Consider the following 18,217-nt stretch of genomic DNA (forward strand, 5'->3'; position numbering starts at 1 on the left):
GAGACATGTTCTGGGAAGTACCTAGATTTTTGGATAGTGGAACATGATTTATATTTAAGTGGATTATCACACATGTATAGCCATTTTTAATGATATTCTGAATGAAGCCCCTTGCTCAGTGCCTATTCTTAAATAACCTTTGCTGCATTGTTGGTCCACTACCACCTTTACTGAAACAGAAGAACAAGAAGAATCTGATTTATTTACATTGGATTAAATAACATGCTTTATTATGTGAAACTGTAAAATAATGTTGTATCGCTGTATCCAGATGAGCTCTTTTTATGAAACCTCTCCTCGTCCAAATTAAGCCATAAATGTCAAAAATGTGTATTTATTTGTAAGAACAAAAGGATGGATCACAGAAAAAAAATACAAAACAATAAAAAAAAAATACTGTGATTGATCTGTTTTTCCGGTGGGTAGGCTACTTGTCCATGTTAAGGATCTCACTATGCACTCCTTGTCACACAAATGACCCTGGCATCTTATCCTAGGGAGTCTTTGCTCCAACTTTCATCCCAACACTGGACCACCTGGAGCCCATCTTTAAACTATTGGTTACATGACTATCAGATTGTACACAGTAACTCCTTTTATTTGCCCTTCTTTTTTCTGCACTATTTACATCTGTTTATGGAACAGTTCTTCACAGCATCTTCTTAACTGATCACTACTGACCCACAGCTTTAAGTTAAGAGCTATGTGCTGTTACTTAGCAATATGGCTAGAGAATGCTGGCTTCCTGGGTCCCTTTGCTTTTACAGTATATCTTTGCCAGAATTTTTGTTTTTTGCCTTTTGCTTGCCTTCCATGGACTACTTCTCTCTACACCAAACACCCCCCAGACACATACACACACTCACACCAAATACTGTATGATTACATCAACAGCAGCAAAAGTAATCATAATAATGTATTCATTTATTTTCTTAATCTGCATGTTGCAGCGTAGGTTTTGATAGTTCAGTCACAACGCTAGTCAAGACACTAGTCCATTGCAGAACATGCTTACACACTTACCTCATTCACATTGGGTTTGTTTACAGTTTGCATTTGACCTTCTGTTCACATGCATGAGATAAACAAGGAGACTGAACACCCAAAGAGAATATACTTAGGTATGGAGAACATCTACTGTAAACTGTACATAGACAGTGGCTAAGTCAGTATTTACATTTTGGACACTGGATCTGTAAGGTTTAGCAATAACCATTGTTTTTGCACCCTTAATGAAAATATTAAATATAGTATACAGTATGTCTTCATTATGTCCCATTGATTATTTTGGAGTTGTGTGAGTTGTCTTGTAAAGCAACTTGTCATGATGTCATGTTGCACAGTCCTTTACCAAAGATACCTGCAACAGTAATAATTATTAGAGATAATTAAATTAACAGTAAAATATTTACTAGCAGTGCAGTAGTCATCAATCATTTTGTATACAATGTTTGAAATACTGCAGTATTTTAAGAGGTAGTTATATAATGTTAAAAACTACATTTTTATTCAAAAAGTTATAATAATCTTTATTTCTAATGGCATATTTTAAAAGTTGTGTTTTCTTTTTAAAGGAAAAATGAGGATCCTGAAGAAACACTGGCAAGCTCAATTCCAAATCCTTTTCCAGAATTGTTTACCTCACCTGTTTCATCTGTAGTCTGTCAATGTTTGGTGCCTTGGACTGAAACGAGTAAAACTCAGGTTAGTGAAAATTATACATTAAAATGACAACCTTTAATGCTTCTCTTTTCCAAACATAATTTTATTGTGTCTACTTGTTTATGCTAATAACAATTAAAAATATTTCACAAAAATCTGCTTGCTCCTGCCTGTGAAACCAATGCCATCAGCAGCATTATTAATTCTTAAAGGGACAGCTCTAGCAGAAGTTTAGGTAACATACATCTGGTAACAATCATGCTTTGGGGAGAAGAGGAGTCTGGCAGTAGACTTTATTTAATGAAAGAGTCATCCAATAAGTGGAATAAAATAAATCACAGAGGTATGAGCTTTTCATGGTAGTCAGGCAGGCATCACAGTTATAAGTATTTAATGTACAGTATATGAGATTGAAATAATGTAATGTCAACTAGACCTAAACATTTAAGCAAGGTTTATGTTGGGCTACTTCTGAATAATGTGCTGTTGTATCCTTGAGTTTTTTGAATCACTAATACTAATATACAGTAATCCCTCCTCCATCGCGGGGGTTGCGTTCCAGAGCCACCCGCGAAATAAGAAAATCCGCGAAGTAGAAACCATATGTTTATATGGTTATTTTTATATTGTCATGCTTGGGTCACAGATTTGCGCAGAAACACAGGAGGTTGTAGAGAGACATGAACTTTATTCAAACACTGCAAACAAACATTTGTCTCTTTTTCAAAGGTTTAAACTGTGCTCCATGACAAGACAGAGATGACAGTTCCGTCTCACAATTAAAAGAATGCAAACATATCTTCCTCTTCAAAGGAGTGCTTGTCAGGAGCAGTGACTGTCACAGAGAGAGAGAAAAGCAAACAGATCAATAGGGCTGTTTTTCTTTTAAGTATGTGAAGCACCGCGGCACAAAGCTGTTGAAGGCGGCAGCTCACACCCCCTCCGTCAGGAGCAGACAAAGTGAGACAGAGTTTGTTTTTCAATCAATACGTGCCCTTCGAGCTTTTAAGTATGCGAAGCTCCGTGCAGCATGTCGTTTCAGGAAGCAGCTGCACAAAAGATCACAACGTGAAGATAATCTTTCAGCATTTTTAGACGAGCGTCCGCATCGTCTAGGTGTATGAACAGCCCCCCTGCTCAATCCCCCTACGCCAGGATCAGAGAAAGTCAGCGCAAAAGAAAGAGAAAAGTAAGTTGGGTAGCTTCTCAGCCATCTGCCAATAGCGTCCCTTGTATGAAATCAACTGGGCAAACCAACTGAGGAAGCATGTACCAGAAATTAAAAGACCCATTGTCCACAGAAACCCGCGAAGCAGCGAAAAATCCGCGATATATATTTAAATATGCTTTCATATAAAATCTGCGATGGAGTGAAGCCGCGAAGCGCGATATAGCGAGGGATTACTGTAGTACCTTGTGTGTATTTGTAATTTGCTTTTGTGCTTTTCACATTGTTATATCACTGTTCTGTCAAAGCCATTTTGGTTTTTTGTGGTTGATTCCACCTTGTGACCTTCTTGCTTGGCCACAGCTATATTGTTCACGGTCGATGTTTCCATTGCCAGTTATATGATGTGGAGGTAAAATAATAATGTAGATGGCATGTATTGGATATAAAATATACATGTATTGGGTTCTATCAGTGTGAGTTAGGCACAACAACAGCAATAGTTCGTGTAAGAGCCTTTTGGAACATTTTCTTCGACTTTGTCATTGGTTTTGTGAATTGATTTTTGACTCCTATAAGATTAGACTAACAGAAGTCTGTAGTCTATGATTTCTTGTTTAATATTACTTTTTCTGGTAACTTGTTTCTGTCTTGCTCTTGTGCAGATAAATAATATGATGTATGCTAAATAAATTAAGTTTACATAAGTAAACTGATGATTGGGTTCAGCAGAGGACAAAACACAAATATAAAATACACTGATATAAGATATGACTAGGACATGTGAAAAAATTATAAGAACTGATGAAAACTGGACTTATGGAAAAAAAAAATAGAATATTAGAGTGCTACTATCCTAGTAGCTGTTGATAGATTTTCCATATTTGCCCATTTCATGTTATTAATCCAACTTCCCATTGTTTGAAAACTGGCTAAAAGGCTGCCTCTGCCAAGCTGTGATTCAAAGAGATGGCACACCCTCCTTCACCATACTGGGCCCAGTGTGACCTGTTTTTCAATCTGAAGAAATGTTACTTTAGGACATGTAACACCAATGATGAAGGTATCAAGTTAGATACAGAATAGTGATTGCACACTGCGATTGTGATGAGAAATAGCTTTTGTATGGTTCAGTGGTGATAGTTTTAACAGGCCTGGCTGTAAACTCCTCTACCTTTTGCTCTGGCCAGAAGTGAGCTGCTTATAATTATTATTTTGTATCCCTACACCACCCTGCATAGTGGTGTGTTGCCCTTAACAGGATGTTATGCAGCTAAACCGTACACTTACAGACATGACGAGTATAATGAAAACATCCGGGAAAGAAATAAAAAAAAGAAAACCTGATGTGTACCACTAGTGTTATAACTGTCAGTGCAGCGGTTACTATTGTTAGCAAGTGTTTGTAGTTGTGCTTTTAAAGTGTTCGCTCTAACTGGGCTGTAAGAATGAAAATAGAGAAATGAGACAACACTCTGGTGTCTTGGCAAAAGCTGCAAAGTTTCTCCATTAACATAGAACCTTTGTTTATGACTGTTCAAGGCATTTGAACACTCCATTTTACTTCTGTGAGCATCAATTTTCTTATGTATTTTCTCTGGAAAGAGTGAAAAGGTAGTACCATGCCACCTTCTGCTTTACTTCTTTGTAGACTCACTTTTTGAATGCATGGATGCCATGCATTCCAAAATAAATGAGGTTATAAATGAGTAATTTTTTTAAAGAATGATTTGTTAATGTATATACGGATGATCTGAAATAGAAAAAAGAGGCTTGGGAAGGATGTTCATCTTGACAGTATTGATTTTTCCCTGCTAATGTGAGATGGAGGGTACACCATCCATTCACATCTTGTTTGATTTTTTTTCCATGCTGATAGCAAAAAATGCGTTGAAAAAGATCTTTATATTTACTTGTGACTTTTATCCCTAGATATTTAAATTGATCTGATAAAATAAATGGATAGATGTCCACTCTAGTACTAGTGCCAGAGAGTTCACTGGAAAAAGCATACTTTTATTCAAATTGATTTTGGGGTCCAGATATCTTTTGAAATTCTGGTAGTGTTTTAAGGACTACTAGTAAGGATGTTTATGGGTTTGATCAGGTGACTTGAATGGCCAAGTCAGTCACCTGATCTTAACCCAATTGAGCATGCATTTCACTTGTTGAAGACTAAACTTCAGACAGACAGGCCCACAAACAAACAGTAACTGAAAGCCGCTGCAGTAAAGGCCTGGCAGAGCATTAAAAAGGAGGAAACCCAGTATCTGGTGATGTCCATGAGTTCAAGACTTCAGGCTGTCATTGCCAGCAAAGGGTTTTCAACCAAGTATTAGAAATGAACATTTTATTTCCAATTATTTGATTTGTCCAATTACTTTTGAGCCCCTGAAATAAAGGGATTGTGTTAAAAAAATGCTTTCATTGCCTCATATTTTTATGCAATCGTTTTGTTCACCCCACTGAATTAAAGCTGAAAGTCTGCACTTCAACTGTATCTGAGTTGTTTCATTTAAAATTCATTGTGGTAATGTACAGAACCAAAATTAGAAAAAAGTTGTCTCTGTCCAAATATTTATGGATCTAACTGTATACACAGTACCATATCATATGTATATAGTGCTATTTTCTGTTCAAGTCCTTCTCTGATAATCCCTTTTATTTCCAATGCATTTTGACACTGAATGGCCAATGACTCAATGGTAATTTCAAAAAGCAATGGTGACAGAAGGTATCCTTGTCAAGTATAATGTTCTACTTTGAAGTAGTTTGAGATAATGTTGTTAATACAGACAGGCTTACACACTGTAGTTTTATCCATGCACATATTTTTGACCACATATATTACTTTTTCTGCGTCCAAAGATAATAAGATTTATGGTGTGACAGATTTTACGGATTAGTATATTACTTTTTAAACAGACTCCGAAGGTTTAAAGCTAAGTGTCTACCTTTAATAAATACAGTTTGGTCTTGTGATATTACAGAATAAAGCACTTTCTCAATCCTGCTAGCTAGAACTTTGGAGAGCATCTTAACATTATTTAGAAGTGAAATTGGTCTGCATGATGCATATTGTAAGATAATTCCTTATTTTTCTTTTGAAAGGTAAATGCTTAGCGAAAAGTTTAAGGTAGAATCTTGTTGTCCCTAGCTTCTGTAAACGTTGCTCAAAATAGTGGGGCTAACTTATGTGAAAATTTTTAATAAAATTCCATTGGGTAGCCATCAGGGCCAGCTGCTTTCAAAACTTTGGAGTGAGTTTATGGCATCTAGTAATTCTGAGAGTGTCAGAAGTTTGTCTAGTTCCTCTGCCCTAAGATTATCTAGCTGTGGTATTAGTGATTCTTCAAAAAACTCATTACATTGTGTCTTATTTTCTATAAACTGAGCAGAATATAAAGGCTTATAGTACTCATGAAATGTGTGGGTTATATTTTTATGGTCAATGATTTTATCTCCATCAGCACTGGTAATTTCTATTATTGCGTTGCAAACTTCCTGCTTGTGGATTTGTTGAGCCAAGATCTTATAGGCCTTCTCTCCTTGTTCATAGTAATGATATCGTGATGTAAAATGAGCTGGTCCATTTCTTTTGTTGTAAAGAGGTGAAATTCTGATTGCAAAACCTGTCTTTTCCTATAAAACTGCCTTATTGGGAGACCTGGTGTATTCTTGATCTATTCTGGCAATTTTATGGATTAACTGTGATGGCCTCTTGGTCTCCAATTTATTTATATGGGAAAGAAATAATTTGTCCTCTTACAAATGCCTTCAGAGTTTCCCCAGAGTATTCCCACAGAGACCTCTTAGAATGAATTTGTCTCTAAAAAAATAAAAAATAAATAAATAATCAATTTGTTTGGAGGTGAATTCTATAAAGTTCACATCTGCTAACTATAGGGAGTTAAGATGCCAGCTACAAAATGAATGCACATGGCATAGTGATACAAGTTCTAAGATCAAAGGAACATAATTGGAGATAAGAATAGTGTTATATTTGCAAGATTTGATAATGGGTAATGAATTGTTATTGATAAAGAAATAATCAATTTTTAAATGATTTTATTTAACTTGACTCCTCTGTTTCTTTGGGTCAAATCCTGCAACTTATTTTTCAAAATTTGCATAGTTGTTCAATATCGATGACAATACAGTAATCCATCAAAACCGATGCAATTACGTAACAAGTTTTGCCATAATCAATGGTTATGCAATTCCAATTAGCACACACTCAGCAATGATAGAGAGAGAACGTAGTGAGATGTAGGAGCATACAAGTGAGAGACTCATCGGATTGTTCCCACTTGCCTCTTCTGGTGAGTGGAGTGGGTAAATATGCCTGCCGACTTTACTCTTGGGAAGGAGTAGCCTTGATGATCATGGTGAAGACGTATCGGCGTAAGCTCGCCATTCTGTCATTGATTTTTTTTTTTTGCAGCAGCAGCAGCTACCGAGTGCTAATCCCATAAGAGCCTAAACTGAAAAATAGAGACCAAAATATAATTTTTTTTAGTATTCAAATAATTCTGCAAAGAAGATATATTATTTAATAGTTTTAAAGAAGATTAAAAAAAATCAAAATACTCAAAAAGTAAAAAATGTGATACACTGTTGAGAAGAAGGAATATTCTTTTGAGTTTGGATTTTAGAATCTCCATGGGTCTGATAAGTTATCATCCATTGCAAACTTTGTGATTGTTTTTGTAGTATTAGATGTGTGGCGCAGGTCAGCTTCTTGCTCCCACTCTTGCTTTGGGAGCCTCTTGAACCTGGCAACGTCAATAGTCATGACTTGAGGAGCAGGCTGATGAGGACACTCACACAAAGTAAGGGGATGGTGAAAAAAAGTGCTCTAGTGCTTTTATTAAAAATCAAACCAATCCAAACAGTGTCCAAAATGTAGTACAAAGTTCAAGAAATAAATAGTCCAATAAAAAGGTGTAAAGTGGAGGTTAAAATGAGCCATTAATAGTAAAAGAGTTTTAAAACCATTTGGCAAGAAACTGTCCTTTTCTAAAAGCCTGGTGCATCTTTCTCCAAACTGAGGTCTCCTCTGCTTTTCTCATGTGGGCCTCGCAGCAGAGGAGGCGTCCTGCTGACAGATACAGCCAACCTTCTTTGGGTCTGAGTCCCTGCTATCTCATGGCTACAGTAAGGTTCCCTCTCCTGAACTAGGCTTGGATCCACAAAGGCCATGGCACTCACATTGGGGCTCTCAGTCCAAGCCTCATCGACCCCAAGCCATTCACACTCCTGGCCACTCCCACTCCTCATACATACTCTGCTGGAGTGACCCATTTCAACTGCCCCGAGTGTCGGCTTGTGTGAGAGCTCCTCCCAGCTGTCTTCCTTCTATCTCTTGAGGCTGCTCTCTTCAGTTTGCTCATTCCTGCATTCTCTCTCCCTCATGTCTTCTTGCCCTCTTCTTTCTCTTTTTTTTTCTGATCCCTTGTGCTACCCTTTTATGCTGGGGAGTGGTTGCAGGTGCTATCAACTAAGTGCCGCCCTGGGCTGATAATGAGACAGTCGGACCAACCTGGAGATGAGCCGTGTTCTCAACAGATCACTTGCACCTGCTCCACTTCCCAGAAAGAGTGCATCCAGTTATTTATTTTAAAACGACTACTTTTTCTGAGCTGCGGACCTGCTATACCCACAGATGTTATCACCACTGTAATTGAAGACCTATCCAGGTCTGGATTAAAACACAAAGTCTTCAGCCATTATAATTTTATGAGTGTTCATGTTGGGAATAGATGCAAATACAATTTTGGATAAAATTTCTATCATCCACATTAGGTGCATAGATATTTATCAAAATGACTTTAGATTCATCAGGAAATCAGGATCTGTTCATAAAAATGATCATGAGCCTTGGTGGATCAATCTAAAACCACATCCCTGCTACTCACCCACACAGTCTGCTCAACAGCAGAAGATAACTTTCTCACAAGAGCAGTAAAGTGTCTAACCTGCTCATGCCCCTGCTACCCCCAAAGTCCCTTGTCATTCATCTGGGAATTTCACCACTGTCCCTTGACATTCTGCAGGATCTCCTGGACACTCAGCAGGAGCAACCCTAACTCATGATCTCTATCTGCTCACTCTGCTAAGTGCATCATTCCTGACCACTTGTCTTCTGTCTGTGGCAGCACTGGCCCTGCCACAATCCTGGCCCCTGTCCCCATCTTTTTTCCATTTAACCTTCATACTTTCTTGTACTCTCTTTCTACTGTTCTTTCTCAATCTCCTTCTAACTTGCCCAGATTCCCTTTAATGCTATTATGGGTGCAGGTGCCACAGTTATGCCCTACAGTGTGTCAAGAATGAAACCGACTGAATTGTCTGTGCCTACATGGCCAGCAAATTAAGCTTCCCAGAGATGCGCGGTTACACTACCACGTGCATACCCACACCCACTGATCCTGAGTGCTGTATTTTTCATTTTAGATTGTGCACTGCCGCACAAAACATCTAGCATTTTGTGCATATGTATTAGTGACTGTACAAAATCTATATAATTAAATTTAAACTGACTTCTTTGGGAACATACTTTATAATCAAATACATTTTTCTTAATTTCACAGACATCTATTTTCTGAATGTGCTTTTCCCTGCAGATTTGTGACATTTCTGGGGCTGATGATCATTACTCTAAGAACACTCTCAATTATTCTAAGAAACATCAAAACTGTAAAGTGATGATATCCAGCTGCAGTAAATAGCAAGGTGGTTCATGTAAAAAAATATATATCATTTAAGATGTGTCATGCATTGGACCCTTCAGGGTCACTTTCTGCTTTATGCCTGTTACTGGTTTTGTTCTGCTCAATCCAGTTGTGCCCTTTGTAAGAAAAAGGCGCTATATTGCGCCCAAAAGACGGATTTGACACAGGAGGCACATATAAAAATAAACAAAACTTTTATTTTCTTCAGCTGGAGGGCACGTCTTCCCCGTGAACCCCCCCAGCCACAACACGATCCCAAGCACAAGACACACAATACTCCTTTCTCTTTCTCTCTCTCTCTCTCTCTTTTTCACCACTACTCCTCCACAAGCTTTGTCCTCTTTCCACCCAACTCTGGCCACCGAGTGGTAGTCGCTGGCTCCCTTTTATTGGGTACCTGGAAGTGCTCCAGGTGGTTGATTGCCGACATCCGGCTGCACTTCTGGGTAAGGCGAAACCAGTGCCCAAAAGGGGCCAGCAGCTCCTATTGCAGCACCCCCTGGCGGCGCCTGCGGAACCCCACAGAGCTGCACAGAACTCCAACCCCCATGAAGCCCTGGGGGAGTCTGAGGCACCGCTGCAACCCAGGGAGGCTGCCATCTATCATCCAGGGGGAGATACTGGGCTTCCCACCCTTGTCCCGCTGGCAGATGTGGTGAAGGGGCATCCCGGCCAGGCATGGGCCCCGGCCATCCGTCACACCTTTTAATAGTCAAGATTCCACACACAGCAGACACCACCATTAAACACCAGGCAGTAAACAGTGGTGTGTGGGTGAGTGTTCCTCATGTTGAGCTTGTTCAAGACACAAAATTAATTTGAAAAATGTTAGGCTTACTAAATTTTAGGTGGTTCAGTAGGTGTGACTAGAAGACAATGCTGCAAAAGATTCATTGTTCAGAACATGTGTCCTGAGTCCTTAAAATCATTACATAATGAGCCAGGGCATCCCAATGGAACTGTGATTAACACAATTTTTACTGCAGTGTTACTGTGGTGGATTCAAATGCTTATGCTGTTCCAGATTAAACCTTAGGACTTTGCGTTAGTTACGTATGGTTCGTATGGTTCATACCGTGCATTGTTACAATGTTACTTTTCTTGGTGGTTTATTAAATTACGGATTTTTCAAATGTTAATTTTTTCCCTGTGCTTAATCATTAAAAAAGCGGCCTGATTATGTGGTGTATGCAATGCCGCGGGTTGGCTAGTATACATATATATGTATGTATATATATAATATATTGTAGCAGTAGAGGTCTTTGTCCACCTCTTGAACCCTCAGGTGCCACTCTAGACACCAGGTAAAAGTCCAAGACTCTTTATTATAATAATAACGTGCACAAAGCACTCTCCACACCACACTACTCATATACTCAATAAACTCTTTTACAAATACCAATCCTCCTCGCCCAGACACTTCGCCCTCCTACCTCCCAGCTCAGCTCAGTGTCTGGGCTTTCCCACAGTCCTTTTATACACCCTGACCCGCAGGTGTTCCTGTCCAACAGTCCACAGTTCCTTATTCCTTCCGGGTCAGGGTAAACAGTCCTTTTCCTCAACCCGGGAGCACGTCGTTTCTTCCTGTCACGTGATGATGACGTACCCCTGGGTTATAGGGCACATAAGAGCCCCCCTACAGTGACGCCTGGTGGCCCCCAAGGTATCCAGCAGGGCTGTGTGTAGAAACTACATAGTCCTTGAGGCCCTGCTGGAACTCTGGGCACGTCCACGCTGTTGGGAGAGCTCCTCCTGGCGGCCTGGGGGTGAGGGCCGGAATGGGAAACCGGCAATTCACCACAATATATATATATATATATATATATATATATATATATATATATGGGTTTTCATCTTTGGGTCCTCCAGTTTTCTTCAACATCCAAAAGAGGTGTGTACCAGATTAATTGGTAATACCACTCTCTGGTATGAATGAATTTGGGTCTGTAGTTTTCTGACACCCAGCATTGGTTCCTGGTTGCAGTAATGCTGCTCCCATGGTCCTGTATTGGATTAAGAGTTTGACAATGGAAGGATGGATGATTGATTGAAAAAAATAGAGCAATTTAATTGTATTTACTTAAACCCATAATTTTTATATTGTTTTTAGGTCTTAAATAAAATAAATATATTTAATATTCAGCAATACTAAAGTGATTGTGTTATAGATGCTTTTCTCATTTGATTAACATGATTTGTTGTACTAGGGTGTTGTACTGTGTTATCCATTATGAATGTAGTGAGAAGTCAAGCAAAATTACACCTTTTATTGGCTAAGTAAGAGGATTAAAATATGCAAGCTTTTGAGGCAACTCGGGGTACATTTTCCCTGAAGAAGGGACCTGAGTTGCCTTGAAAGTTTGAATATTGTATTCTTCTTAGTTAGCTGATAAAAGGTCATTTTGCTTGACTTCTCACTATTAACATGATCTGTAATTTCTTTCACTGCATTGTTCTCTTGGTTGGATGCTGTTATGTTTGAATTGTTAGGTAGAAATTTGAATAAATGTGGAGTAGCAATGACTGCTAGTTTCGGGATACCAGTGGGTAGCATTTAATTGAGTTCACAGCTACAGTGCATATGCCACCCACCTCAGCCTTCTATAGGTTCATCGGTTGTCTGCTTGGGTGTCATTATTGATCATCTTTCCATTTGGCTTCTGCTGTGAGTCAGTTGTGTGCTTGGGTGTCTCTCTTGGGTTGGTTATTGCACTTAAGTTTTCCTACATAGGTGTAAACTGTACACTGTGGGATTCTCTTTTGGTAGCCAGACACAAATTACCAAATTACACTTTTTCTGCTCAAAATGATCTGTCACCATCAGCTTCTGTGTCAAGGAACCAGAACTTCAAGGATGGGGTGACGAATTAATACCCCATTAAGCGTGTCAGGCAGGCAGCACAATCCAAAGCAGCTTTTCAGATTTAACAAAGCGGGCAGGAAAGCAGCCAAAACAAATAGATGAGAAAAAAGATTTTAATAACATTTGCAATTTCAAATACAAAATCAAATGTATGCAAATATTGATTATCTTTCATTTTCAATTTTTTGATCAGTTCTAACCATCAATCATTAAAAAGATGTGTTGCTTAATAACAAAAAATAATGTATGGATAAATTCCAAGAAAAAGGTATTATGAATGCATGCCACAAACTGCCCACTCTAAATTATTGAAAAGCATTAAATTAATTTTTGTTTGAGTAGAGGCATTTCAGTTTTCTCAGAAGGTGGTCACATGCACAGCTTGTTAACTGTTATGTCATGAGCTAAACACCCAGTCTGACGACACCAATGTTTTGGGTAGTGTCAGGCAAGCTTTTTGCTTACTACAAGTAGGAAATATATCTAGTCCATCACTGGCTACAATATACAATGTTTGAGCAAAACATTATGCTGAGGCCTAGTTTAAAAGAATGGGTAAATTAATGGCCATGATATTTTCTGTATTATCATGAATACAAACACTTTGCTTCTTCACAAGGCTTTCAACATTATATATTGCTGTAAAATTTTGTCTGTAGCATACATATGTCAGCTTTTATTAAGAAATAATTCTCTGTTGATAGTGGAGGTTAAACATCATTTGGAAGTATGAGCTTATTGACTCTGGATAGCCGGGCTTTGGCTCTGGTATCTTCAGATTACAATGACTCAGGACAGTAGATTAGCTGACAAAAGTCTTTGCTTTCAGCCACGTTGACTGGTAATAGACCTTCTATCATTGTATACACTCTCTATGTGATTTTCTCTGACAATTGGTCAACAGAGTTTTCCTTGCTAAGTACTGTTTATATGGCATATTACTTGAGTGTGAACTGGCAGGCTTGCTTTGTATGTCCTTATTAATTGTAGATGAGCTGATGTTTTATAGTTAACAGAGAACATAGTCACCCTTTTATATAAAATGCTTCCAGTCAAAGCTACATTTAATCTTAATTTTCCCTGAGGTTATCTGTTCTGCTTCTGAATATAAACTGTATCTGTATCTGTCTGTACATGTGTCTGTATCATGTGTTGCAATGCAATATATCAAATTTAATAATAATCAAAGACTGCTCAGTTTAAATGCTTAACATAAAGTTAATTGAACAATGATTAATGGTTACAATCCCTAGTCAAAACATAGGCAGGTACTAAAAACATGAAATTATATAAAGACTATATCAGATACAATCTGTAGGTCAAAAACAGACAGAAATCACTTTATAAACAGACAACATAGAATAGGCAGTGGTATTGAACATGCTATACAAAAATCCTAAAGCCAGGCAAAAGGTCAAAAACAATAAACTGCTAGCCACAGAACACTGGAGTCCGCTCACTTTCACAAGGGCACAAGTAGGACAATGATAGAACAACGCGCTTTACTTAATTTTTATTGCTTACACTACTTATTTTGTGACAGTAGCATAATTCATACTGCTTATCAACAGCCTAAAGTGGGTGGATCCAGATGTAAGTAGAACACCAAACAAATGACTAGGATGAAGCTGGATAGAAGTGATTATGAACATTCTTTTGTCAAGGCATATTCTCCTCTTTCCTCACATCTCTATTTGTCACTTTTTCTCATGATTGTAGTCTTTCTCTTTCCCACCAGTGAGCAATCACCTTGACTCTGTTCCCCACTTTAGACATTATGCAACTTTGTCCTTAAGCTCCCTCTCAAGGTCAAATTCCACAGTTTGGGTGACCAGTTTTGGCCACTGGGACAACAGAATAACACTCTATGTAAGTGTCTCCTGGTTTTCATGCAGATTTGGGTCTTTTATAAACTACAAAGAACCAGGTCTCCATAGTAGCTTCCAAGTTATTGTCATTCATAAAGCAGTTGCACAGTCCTACACTCTCCATTTAAAGATCATATGATGCCTTTTTCTGACCACCTGCCAGTCTTTCCTGGACTCATTTTTCAGTGAATAATTTGATCCCAGGCTACTTGGCTAGGCACGGTGTTCGGCCACTATCATCCAGTAGACATTGTAGCCTTTTGACTCTATATAGTCTTTGTTTTACTGAGTAGAGGGCCAGACATTACTGTCATCTGTTGTATTTCTTGTCACATGAGCATAATTTTGATTGTGAAAGTTCATGTTAGTTTCTTTCTTATTCCAAATTAGTAGGATGACAGTGGTGAATCACCATTGCAGCACTTTCTTATATCTCTAGACTAAATCAAACTCCAAGACATGTTATTTCTAAGTATTTGTCACTTCCATCACAAAATTCGTGGAATGTCTCATGCATGTACTGTAATCCGTGTTAATTACATTAAAATATCTTTCAATGGCTTCCCACAAGTTCGTACTCCTATAATTTATCAATATCCTTTTTCCACTCTGCATACAATGTTTATAACAGTTAGTACAATGGGGCGGAGTGGTGGCTCTGAGGCTAAGGATCTGTGCTGGTATCCAGAAGGTTGCCGGTTCGAATCCCCGTCACTGCCAAAAGAGATCCTACTCTGCTGGGCCCTTGAGCAAGACCCTTAACCTGTAATTACTCCGGGGGTGCTGTACAATAGCTGACCCTGCGCTCTGACCCCAGGGGATGTGCGAAAACTAACAATTTCGTAATACAAGAAATTGTATAAGGCGAAATAAAGAACAAAAAAAAACAAACAATAGCACTCCAGACATCTGTTGCTTTTTAAAAGATGGTGGCTAAGGAATTCTTGTTGACAACTGCAAGTATCTTTTGTAAAATCATAATGCACAGAATATAATACATATGATAGAATATTTTCAATATACAATAATCATCAGCATTCCAGATTGCATGAAACTGTTCATTCTTTTGGCTGAAATACAGCCTAATGAAATAAATACAGTTGACAAGAATCAAACAGAAGTGATTGCGTATGCCCAAATTAAAATTCAAATTTGAAATCAAGTTTATGATCAATTAAAATATTAGGTAGCCAGGTAGGTTTGCAAATTTTCATTGCAACTGACTACTTTAGCCACCAATTAATTTTTTTAGATCCTTGTTTAATTAAGCGACAAAGTTTAGTAGATGCAAGCCAATAAAATGGTCCAATCCCTTTTGAGGTTGGCTGAAAATAATGCAAATGTATTTTAAGTGAACTAATTTTATTTTTACTGGATTTAATTACAAGGGGATTTTAAATGTGCATTTAGAAATATAATTAGTTGCTTAGTCCTTATAAAGTTTTTAATGTTCTTTCCTTTACAGTGATTTCATAAATCAAGGAAAGAACATACTGTGCTAAATGCTTTAGTGCTCTCAAAGTTAGTTCAAGGAAAATTGTTTTTCCCTTGAAGTTTGGCAAAAGATAGAAAACACATATTTCAAGGTAATAAACATTATATACTTAGAGAGAAATGCTATCTGTTTCTCTGTAGCTATTTGTCCTTCTTTAATTCATTAGTTCTATTTCTGTGCACATAGACAAAATTGTGCTCCATAAATACCCATAGAGTAAGCACTGAACAAGCTGCTTTGTATATTGGCCTTGGGAGATGATTTCTTTAGAAAATTTCTTTTTGATCAGACTGTAAAAGACGCATCACATGCAAAGAAATATATTGATAGACACTAAACATGAAAGATATTTCTGTTTTCACAAGATGAGAGATTCTTCTGTGTAAGAATGTAATCAACCCAGCATTAGTATTCCAACTGTTTAAATTACTTATTATTTTTTGCTGAAGTTGTTTTAGATTAATTTGCATGTGGAAAGGGCAGACTTTTCCTTTTAAAATTCTTTTCATGTTTATATCTGCACTCAAATGTGCATTTCTAAATAAACTTGTAGTTTTGTCTTGTGATTTGTGTACTAAAACATTGGACTTGGGAAACATCCTGTAGCTAAGTACTACTCCTGTTTTGACTTCATTTATTTTATTTCCATACAGTCTTTTGCTATTCCTGATAGGATTCAACACTAGATTTAGTGCCAGTCTTAAAATCAGAAACAAAAACTTTCTTTTAACTTTAAATTACTTTTTTCTTGCTGATACATTGTTTGATGTATAATTCTAGTGAAGCTACATAAAATTTGAAAGTTTGACCTTGCATAAACGGCAGTGGCGGGCCGTCAGGGCCTGCAAGTCCTTCTCTGCTGGCCTAAAAAAATATCTGAATCACAAACTGATGTTAATTATATTTTGTCCATGAATACTTATTAAATAATTCCAAATAGTCTGTCCGCTTCCTTTCATAGCTTTTCCGATGGTTGTGCTGCTTCCAGACATGTATTTTCTGTTAAAGCATTTAACCAGTCACATTTCAGCCATCATTTGTTGCCAGGCAGGGTCAAAGTCAAAGAAGTATGCCCAGAGGCCTTTACAATCCGTTCTGCAGGCCCTCTAACACAAAATAAATGTCGATTTAAACTGTTGCTTCAACCAATCAGATTTTGAGTTGGTTTCACTAGGGCCCTCTAGCAGGGGAATGGCAACGTCACCGTATTCAGACCCGTTGATTGGATAGGATGGTGCGGATGGTGTAATAGAAAAATCTGAATGAGAGTATCATGGGGCAGCTGTACACATTGGTATGTTTGGCGGTGACCATTCCCGTGTCCACTGCTTCTGTCGAGCGGACATTTTCAGCCCTAAAGCGAATTAAAACTTATGCCAGAAATACGACAGGGCAGGTTCGACTTTCAGCATTAGCTTCGATGGCGATAGAAAGGGACTTCGTGATGGAACTGAAGCGCACAGATAATCTGTACGACAGAGTAATTGAACTGTTTTTGAGGAAAAAGAGGAGGATGGATTTTGTTTACAAATAATCCAAATTTTTGGTGAGTAAAATGGTGCGATTTTCCTAAATAATATTGCAAGTTTATGAGTTATTATTGATGTTTTTTATGTGTGTTGCGGGCTGTAGCTGCAGTAGAAAGGAACTTGTTCACCCCTGGTTTGTCTATTCAATAAAGGCATTTATTGTGGCTACAGGAGTTATCTATTTGCGATGCAACGGCTCTTTATACTGTATTTCTGCATATTAAGATGGTTTTTATAACCATAAATTAGTTTTTGAGGGGCCGGTGGATTCAGACGAAGCACTACCGAAGGCCTAGGTGTGAAATGCACGGTCCGCCACTCATAAATGGTAATTTATTTCCAGAAACATATTGTCAGTTAGCTTAGATATGGAGTAATAATGTAGTTGCAGGAAACAGGTGCTGATTAAAGTGTTTATTTTCTGTAGTGTAAATTAAGTAAAAGTATAGTTACAGAAAAGTATTACATGACATTAGATCATTTGAAACCTGTGTCTGTGGTCTTTTGAGATTAATTTCCATTCCAGCAATAAATAGAAGATCTGTTTTTATTGAACACCTTACAGGTATTGCTAAACATGTTGCTCGGTCACATCATTTGGGGACTATTTGATTCCTGAATAGTGTATCTACTGTATGAAGTTTGAGAAAAGAGAAAATCTTGCATAACTTTACTCTGTAAAATCTAATATCATAGGCCAAAGACATGCTATTAAGATGGCTGGCAGCACTAAATTGTTCCAGTATAAGTGAAGGTGTGCTATTTGTCTATAGATTCTTCCCAATCCATAAATGAAAAAGCAAGAAGATTAATTCTTTCAACTAGGGCTGCACGATTAATCTTTTTTTTCTCATGATAACGATATTTATGACCCACGATCAGTTAATAAATATCGTCG

At 37.9% G+C, this 18,217-nt stretch overlaps 1 protein-coding gene across 5 annotated transcripts in view; it reads left to right on the forward strand.

The window, feature by feature from the left end:
* The window catches only part of grb14 (growth factor receptor-bound protein 14), a 363,700-nt gene that overhangs the window by 128,512 nt on the left and 216,971 nt on the right, over positions 1-18,217 (forward strand). For all 5 annotated transcript variants that reach the window (XM_028806387.2, XM_028806385.2, XM_028806386.2 and 2 more), the window contains one exon: positions 1,575-1,704. In XM_028806387.2, coding sequence (XP_028662220.1) covers positions 1,575-1,704 — 130 coding nt within the window. Of the gene's footprint in view, positions 1-1,574; positions 1,705-18,217 lie in introns of those variants that run through there.

Source organism: Erpetoichthys calabaricus, chromosome 8 (assembly GCF_900747795.2).
Source record: "Erpetoichthys calabaricus chromosome 8, fErpCal1.3, whole genome shotgun sequence".
Classification (NCBI taxonomy): domain Eukaryota; kingdom Metazoa; phylum Chordata; class Cladistia; order Polypteriformes; family Polypteridae; genus Erpetoichthys; species Erpetoichthys calabaricus.